The 9,162-nt window shown below is 40.2% G+C and overlaps 1 protein-coding gene across 1 annotated transcript in view; it reads right to left on the bottom strand.

Moving 5' to 3' along the window:
• Nucleotides 1-2,323: 2,323 nt before the first annotated feature.
• DHRS7C (dehydrogenase/reductase 7C) overlaps nucleotides 2,324-9,162 on the bottom strand; it is a 202,356-nt gene continuing 195,517 nt past the window's right edge. Inside the window, exon 7 of the mRNA XM_085616720.1 lies at nucleotides 2,324-5,930. Coding sequence (XP_085472846.1) covers nucleotides 5,722-5,930 — 209 coding nt within the window. The 3' untranslated portion in view covers nucleotides 2,324-5,721. The remainder of the gene's footprint in view (nucleotides 5,931-9,162) is intronic.

Below are 9,162 nucleotides of genomic sequence, written 5' to 3'. Positions count from 1 at the left end.
CACTTCTTTCATTGTTCCAGGGGCTTCCTTGGGTCCCCAGATGCCCCAGCAGCAATAGCACGAATCAGCTGGGCCGTGCGACGCTGATTCAGTGATCTTGCCACCCATGTAGTCACGGACTGTACTTGACAGCGGCCCTTTGCTTAGACATGCTTCCGGGGTGGGCCGAGGTATTCCTCGGAAGACTGTGAGAAGCTTATTGCCAGCAAAGCCCCGGCCACTTGTAGAGCGAGTCCTCTCTCACGCTGCTGGCCAGTGCAAAAAATATCAAAAGGGAAACATCCCATGTTGTATTACCATCTCCCAATAGTCTAAAATCCAAAATTTCACTCAGCTGCCTCTAAAATATGAAGGCGTACCCAGCCATCTGGTGCCTCTTCAAATTCACACATAGGAACCACAGTTATTCACATTTTCACATTTTCAGGGGCACCCTGTGGGCGACATCTATATATATATATATACACACACACACACATGTATGTGTGTGTATATGTATATTCACTGAAAAAACCATAGGTTTCACACATGTTATAGTTAGCTGGACATTTTACTGATAAAAAACCAATGAAATTCCCCCGTTATAGTTACTGCAGGCAACTATAACTCACGCGACCGCAATCCTCTGCTGATGCTAATACTGTATTTAGACACTTATTTGCCCATGTCTTCTTCCATTAAATTTTAGCTTTACATATATTACAAATATTTTTTTCCATAAAGACACATATGTCATCAGCAGAAGATTGCGGTCGCATGAGTTATAGTTGCCTGCAGTAACTATAACAGGGGAATTTCATTGGTTTTTTATCAGTAAAATGTCCAGCTAACTATAACATGTGTGAAACCTATGGTTTTTTCAGTGAATTTGCAAGGTTTTTTAAATGCTAAGTTACTTTACGCCATTCGTGGCGTGCGCGCCCAGTTAACGCAGCTCGTTCCGTGCGCGCACGGTGCGCTTCGCGCACCTTGCGCGCACAGTGAGCACGCGGTGCGCTTCGCGCACCGCGCGCCCACTTTACGCAGTTAGTGCTGTGCCCACGTTAAGCGGGATGGCTTCGCGCACCGTGCGCACATGGGGGACATATTTTGCGCATCTTTGTGAAATGTATTCTTTGTTAACTTCTTACATGTTTTATGCCATACACAAATGGTGCCCTTCGGGCACCATTTGCACACGGGGTGGGGAGAATGTGGATAATTTTTTTTTTTTACAATTTTTTACCGTACGCGTACGGTAAGCGTAATCGGCGATTTTCCGAAAAAAAACAATTTTTTTTTTTGGGCTTGGGGGTGGTTTGGGGACCCCTGTATCAATGCTGGGTGGTTAGGATCTCATGAAACTGCCTCTTTACACATTTTTGGGGTTCGTTTTTGCTGCCCAACTCAGGAAGCGAGAGAGAAAATGGCGGCCGCCGCTTCCTGGTTTCGACCGATTCGAATGTTTACTAAGATCTAAGAGCCAATCAGAATCGCGCTCGCGCACGCCACCGTACGCGTACGGTAAGCTTACGGTAAGCGCACGGTAAGCGCACCGTAAGCTGCCACAGATATATATATTGATTTAAAGGCTATTTTCTCAGAATCTACTGAACAGATTTACACCAAACCTACAAAAGGCACTTCCTTGACCTGGGGACTACCTCTCTGCCAAATTTCATTAAATTCTGTTCAGCCGTTCGGGCTGTAGCCCTGTCTAAAGGTCCTATGGAAAAATGCATGGGAAAAACGCGTTTTGGGACCCCCCTTTTATCTCAGCCCCCGCTTGACGAATCCCCCCGAGACTTTCAGGGTAGGAGCGGAGCGTAGCGCCCCACCTATTTTGAAAAATTCGCGAGGATTCGTCGACCGGCGCCAAAGTTATTCAAAATAGAATGTTGCGGATTTCCTATGGAAACGTGGTCCTAACTATAACTACCTACTGGCGACCGCCAGTAGGTAATATATGTGTGTGTGTGTATGTATATATATGTATATATATATATATAGACATACACACATATATTTACATATATAGCTACATATATATATATATTTAAATATATATATTTGTCTAGATACATCAGAATTTTTTCTTGCAACATTAAGGAAATGTTACTTAAACAGACAGGTAATAATTTAATTAGTATATATATGAACTAGAATTTACATACACGTGATTTGTCCAGTCATAAAAGACACACATTAAGACATATTAACAAAGTATAGAAAAACTGTAATCAAACATGTGATCACTGAAGTATCAGGAAATGTAGGAGTGTGTGCAGCACCTTATGGACAATATAATCTGGTTTTGAATTTATTAAGTGTAGACCAATGAACAAAGTATTTAATACTTTTTATTAACGTTTTTTACAGGGCGTTTTAAGTATTGTAAATGAAATTATACAGTGTGATGGTTTTAAAAGACCGAACATTTCAGAAAACTTGTATTGTATTGTAGGAGTATGTGAAGCAAATTAAGAGATTCCTAGGGACGGGTTACCGACAGGTTGAAGACAGAAACACAAAAAACAAGATACATTATACGACTATTTCAGCTGTGCCTGGTACTAAATTCCAACTTAAACACACCCATCTCATTCCTCAAGCTTTATTGATATTTTCCCATATGTTTTATCTACCAGATTTTTTATGTAATATCCTTATATTAATGGACTCTTTAGCTGCATTCCAATCTTGGGTGTGATACTCCTATTTCTTTCTTTTCGACCCATCATGAGTAAAGAAAATCAACACAAATTTGGAGATATCAAGTTTAGGAGGCTGTGATTCATTAGTGTTCCAGAAGTGATAGTCAAACTCCAAGCACACTTCCAAAGTATGTTGGGTGCCAATATTTGGGTGAAACTATAGGTTGATGCTAACGACACCATCATTGGTGCCATATATTTTGAATTCAAAAAGTAGAAAAGGCTCATGGAGTCTTGAGGTTTGGCATTTGGTGATCATGAATATTATATCCTATTCACTGGCTGTGGCCAATGCTGTAAAAGTGCTTTACTTCACTAACCCTGCTAGCGTACATAAGGAAAAAGCAAAACAAATCTGGTTGTCTAATTCTCATGCATATACTTCCATGTCATCAAGACAATTGAGCCCAGATTTACTAGTTTATCATGTAACGTAGTGCAGCATCTGCTAATGCTGCACTGTGCTGTGTGAGAAGGAGAGAGCAGGAGAGCGAATATGCCTCTTTTTTCCGCAGCCCGTTATACCGCATGTTGTCACAACGCAGTCGTTACAACGACCGTGTTGTTACACCGCATACCAACACCTCGCAAGTCATAACAATGACTTGTGGATGGAGGCACTGGATGTTGGAATAGTATAATTTACTATTCCAACTCCAGTTTGTGCGGACAGTAGGGAAGGTGTTGGATTTTAAATCCAACACCTTCTCTCCCCTTCGCAAGTCGTTGTTACGACTTGCGTGGTAATGGTACGCGTTGTTACAACGCGGTCATTGTAAGGACCGCATTGTAACAACATGCGGGGTGGCGGTTTTGTGGTCAGAGTTGTTTACCCAGGAGAGCGCCATATTTACAGAAATATAGCACTCTCCTCTCCTCTCCCTAATACCAGCACAAAAATGTGCTGCTGTGCACAACAGACAAACCTTTGCACCATAGTGCAAGGGTGTCTCAATGAGTCTAGCATAGGCTTTGTACTGAGAGAGTACCCTTCTAGTACAAACTACTATACTTAGACTAACTTTAAACGTTTTCCCACTTTGTAGGTGTGCTGTACAGTGCAGCACTAATGCAAAGTCAGATAAGAAAGAAGAAATTAAAGCATTTCTCCTTCATAGCACCTATTTGAAATGGGGGCTATTTTCTGATGCTAAACCTTTTCTACTTTTTTAAGTAAATAGGTTATAGCATCAGAAACCTTGGGTGGTTGCATGGTAATGCTCATGAATCACCCATGGTATGCCCCCTTGGTGCTACGTAATGCAAAGCTGTGCTGTGCACTGATTTTTGCTATTTTTGAGTGAATTTCCAGCTGTAAACAAGTTTAGAGCTGGAAAGTAAATTAGTTAAAAAGATGTAGCATGTTTTGAGTCAATTTTGTGACGCTATAAACATGGCGGCAAAACCTATTAAATATACCCCTTGTTGTTGTATGGAAGTCTCTGGGAAATGTAGCAGATAATTTGGAAGTCCCTACTGCAAACGAGGATTTTTATGTGAGGAAATATGTCTGAATTCTGATCTACACTGGAAGGTTTGTCTCTATCATCCACAGTACTGGCAATATTGCATAAACAGAAAAGCACTATTATTAACAGTGATGGGTATGGACCTAAATGTTTCATTTCTACAATCCAGTGTGTCATTGATGTCACTTTGTATGTTTAATCACAATCCAATGTGTTATTGATGTCACTATGTAGAATTATACACTTTTGTTCTTTACTTTGAATGTTCCGAAATTAATTTAGTCCCAACAAATCTCTATTCAAATTGTGATGAGAAATAGCTGTTTTGCATACCCATCACCTTTAAACACCCACACCATGTATTTTTAAACTGGGTACAGAAATAAAAGCTGTAGAACGATAATATATTTTATAATTGTGCTGTTATTTATACATCACATATAGAATTATAGATGGATAACAGTAAATTAGGAGGTAGCTCGAGTTGTCTATGATTTCACTCAGATCCTCTAAGTAAAGAACATCCCCATAATTCAAGTTTTATTGATCTATACTTTTATGTGATCAATGGCCCCCAAAGTCATCTTTCCCTGTTTTTCCTGATATGCAGGGTCATAAGAATAATGGGGTGCCTTAAATAACATGGCTTCTCCTCCCTGTCCCAAATGTACATAAAACCTGGCCTCCTACCACCCACCATCACCACTTTCTGTGTCTTACTTTCCCTCCCCACCAAAACCTCGGTTCCCTGCTCTCCCGAGCTGCTCAACCAGAGTAACCTGGAATTTTTTATGATGTAGAAAAAGTGGCTAACAATTTCTTTAACCCATTGTTGCTAAGTCATAGCAGTGAATTACTAGATTCAGAATCCATGTATTCATACTAATAGCTTCATATGAGAGCCATGCACAACATATAGAACTATAAATGGTTGGCAGTGAATTAAGTAAATGTTTTTCACCAAGGGTTTCGCAGTGACATCAAATAGACAATGAGAGTGAAGGTCAAGTTAGGTCAATCTGAATACTAGAGGAAAAAAAATCTCAGTATTTCACTTTTTGACCATCTATAATTTGTTGTTATATATGCCCCCCAAAATCATATGCCCTTGCTTTTGCCTGCTATGCAATGGCAGGGGTGGAATGAGGAAACCATACTTAAGGTGATCTCTCCTCCCTGCCCAAAAGTGAACAATACTACCTTACCTGCCATCCCTAACAAACACCCACCACCTTCCATGTCTTTCTTCCTCTTGCTGCAGGTGTGCATTCTGCTTTCAGAGAAAGCAGACAAGCAGAACTACACCGATAGGCCCTATCAGCCTGTGTGGAATTTCTTTATGACGTAGAAACAGTGGGTAAGGAGATTTTTTATCAGCTGTTGCTACGTCATACCAGTGAACTACCAGATTTAGAAGCTGGTGTAATCAATAGAGGCTTCCTATGGACGCCATACATAATATTATTATTATTGACAGGCACAAAGAAAGTATTATGCTGCTTGGAGCAGTTAAGGAAAAACGTTATTTCTTGTTACACTTTTAAGTGTTTGTATAATAATTATTTCTCTTCTTCCAGGCGCTGCTTTTCTTTGACTCCGCAAGCCACAACAGCAAAGAACAATTCCGGGAAAAAGGTTCTAACATAAACTGCTGCCTTTGGAATTGGGTTTGCCATCATGACCTCTTGTTTCTTTCTGCTAACGGTTCGAAGAACTTCCTCTGCTACCTCCACCGGATGCGCACCATATGCCAACTTCCTGAAGAAAACTGCAAAACAAGAAATATAAATTAGAACAAATTGAAATCATAAACCCCACAACAGATGATCAGAAGGGCAAGCAAGAAAACCTACTTATAGAATAACCACCTTTTATGCATGGCCACCATGGATTTTACTTCTTTTGCTTGACCCTACAGTTTTGCGGTACTTTGAACTCTTTGCACTTTACCACTGCTAACCAGCCTTGAGGTGCTTGTGTTCCCCCTTTAAAAATTGACATAATCCTAATTGGGTCATTTAATTATCCTATAAGTCCCTAGTATACGGTACAAAGTGTACACCGGGCCTGGGAGTTAAACATCACCAGTGGACTGCAGCACTGATGTAAAGATGGTGGCCTGCCATTGTAGCCTGGCTGAAGCTGTGTAAAACGCATTTTGACAGGTTAAACCTCTTTTTAAATAAAAAAAAATATTTGTATCATTTATTAAAAGCTAACGTCAATGGTGAAGTTGGATTTTCAATAAATATTAAGGGAAGCTAACTTTTCAAAAGTTACCTTTTCCCTGCCTGAAACTACTATGGGCTAATTTACATTGACCTTCTAACTGAAACCCTGAATGACTGAGCCTGCTCCCTCTTGTACAAAAAAGGAAACACCAAGGGTCTGTTGTCTGAACTTCTGTGTGGCTACAGGGAGACAAGCTAAAATATCCATTTCCTGGATGGACCCCGCTGACCAGGGGCAAATGCACCAGGACTGGACTCTGCTGTTGGCCTTTGCCTGATTTCCTGTGAGCCTATATGTGTTTCCCCCAATGAAAAGGGGAGCTTTAGAAGTGTACTCCTGTAGTGGATTGGGACTTAAAAAAGAAAAGTCAAAAGGTAAATTATTCGGCCAGGATGAATCCCACCCAGGCACCATTACTGTCAGTCTTAAATAGCACCTAGATCCCGGTCTGTTATGACCATTAGCTATTATTGCTGCTTTTTATCACAATTTTTATTTAAAACTATTAAAAAAAAGTCATAGCTATAGTTCCTCTTATTGTTTTTGTCTCATGTTAGTGTCATTTTGCTTATTAAATTTCATATTTTATTGTTTTACATTTTTACTTTATTTCGGTTTTGTTACTGCATATATACTTTAAACATTGACCTAAGTACAGCCTTTATGCTCTGTGCCATAGGTATTAGGGGGTTGAGTTCAGGTAATTTAATGATTCTGATGGATCACTCTGACAATGGTTGAATACATTCCTTGAGGTGGGTAGTCACCCCCTACAAATCATAATCCAATTTCTTAAGTTACTATATAACAGACAATTTAAACTACTTCATGTAACAATTTTTCTCCAAACACACATTTTCAACAATAATAATCTATAACAATGTAATACAATACAGCAGCACTTAAATATCTTTGGAAACATATTAGGATAGGAACTGTGGTCATGTTTGCCTGATTCTTTTTACCATGTATTTTGGCAAAATGCTACAAAAAGACAGGTGATAAGCCTTGCAGAGCTCATACAATCATTACCCAAAGAAAGGGAAATTTACTCAACCACCCCGACCCCCTGTTGTATGTTTTTGTAAATGTAATCTCATGGTGATAAGCCCACATTCATTCAGCCACTAGATGAGAGTAAGAAATAATCATGTGCTATAGAGGTCTTCCGCTTTACCAACATATGGACATTTTAATTAGGCTGAAGGAATAACCCATAAATTCTGCCACCTTACGCAGAGTTTCACAAGCAGTGGAGTGCGATACATCATGGTGCTCGTGCTGATTTAAGCGCCAGGTGTTTGTCCCACCTTGTAAAATCAGCGTGAGCAGAACCACACGCAGCAGAAGAGGGTGCTGCTTCTTTCTCCTGTCCAAGTAGATGTTCTCTTTGAGCAGCACTTCCTCAATGCAAGTGGAAGATTTTTCAATGTGAGCGGTAGTGACTAACCGTGACTGCCCACTTTGAGATATCTCGATGGGAGGTGGTCTGGAGTAAAGTTTTTCTCGCTCGGAGCACGTAGTGGGAAAAACTCTGCAAACTCTGCAAGCGGGGCAGACATTTATGCCCAGGCCTAATTTGAATCGGTATCGCAGTTGTGTAAGTTTGAACACCAAATGGCAACAGTTCTCACTTACACCAGGACAGTGCACCAGCTGTTGGAAGAGTAGAGAAATGCACAGCTGTCTATTTAAACATACTTAAATGGGATGCAGGTTAACAGGCTAGGGCAAGAACACCCACACCACTCCATCACAAGAATAGATGTTTACAATATGTTGGAGGAGAACTCAGAAATGTGCATATCTGTCAATGTTGCAGAATGGTGCACAGCAGGGATATTGACTGGATAGTTTTTGAGTCTGCATGGAATGTGATGCTGCTAAAAAGACTAACACTCATCATAATGTCTTAAGGGAAAGGGGTGATTTGAGGCTGAGGATACTTTGGATTAGGATGTGGTTTCTATGTACACATTGCTAGCTCAATTTTGAGTGGATAGCTTCAACCTTGTGAGACCTCCAAAATAGTCTTTTTTTGCTTCAGGCCAGCACCTAAATAGGAACTTTTCTGTCACTAACATGACCAGCCTAAACTCAAAGATATGGCACATGCTGTTTCCTGTCATGGAGATACATGCATTTGAGTAACAGGAGTGAGTAAGCAGGCCCGGTTTTGATCCGTACAGAAGGATTCAGATCACCACCTAAGACTTGACTCTGCACCTGTAATCTACAATTCAGAGTGGAAGGCTGAAGTCAGTTTGCCAATAGTGACAGTGCGGGATTTGAGGCTGTGCTCATGATAGCTGGCATGCTATTCAGCTTGCCACTTGCAACTTTAAGTTTTGTAAAATATTCACATGTTGTAAATCAAGGACATAAATATACCCATTCAAGAAAACTATTCTTGTTATATTTCATATATTCATAATTGAGAAACAGCGCAGGCTAACACTGTTACAGTTTGAAAGCCATCTTCAACTGTTTATCTTTTGGCAAACAAAACTGTGACACACCTGCAAATCAATCTCAATTATGTCCAACTGACTTTATTCTCCTCAGACGTTTGAGTCTTAGCCCTCTCTTTTCTAGCAGATTGGTCACCCTGAGTTTTCATATGTGGAAACTGACCATCAATGGATCTGTTGAGGTGTGCATTTTGGAAGCAAAAGTGGTTGCGCAACCATATACCACTATCATCATTTTACCTCTGCTCAGCAAAAATAATTCCGATATAAAAAAAAATGTTTGGTAACAAATGAGTA

This window comes from Triturus cristatus, chromosome 7 (genome assembly GCF_964204655.1).
Source record: "Triturus cristatus chromosome 7, aTriCri1.1, whole genome shotgun sequence".
In the NCBI taxonomy this organism is placed as follows: Eukaryota; Metazoa; Chordata; class Amphibia; order Caudata; family Salamandridae; genus Triturus; species Triturus cristatus.
This window is presented reverse-complemented; position numbering and strand designations above follow the sequence as displayed.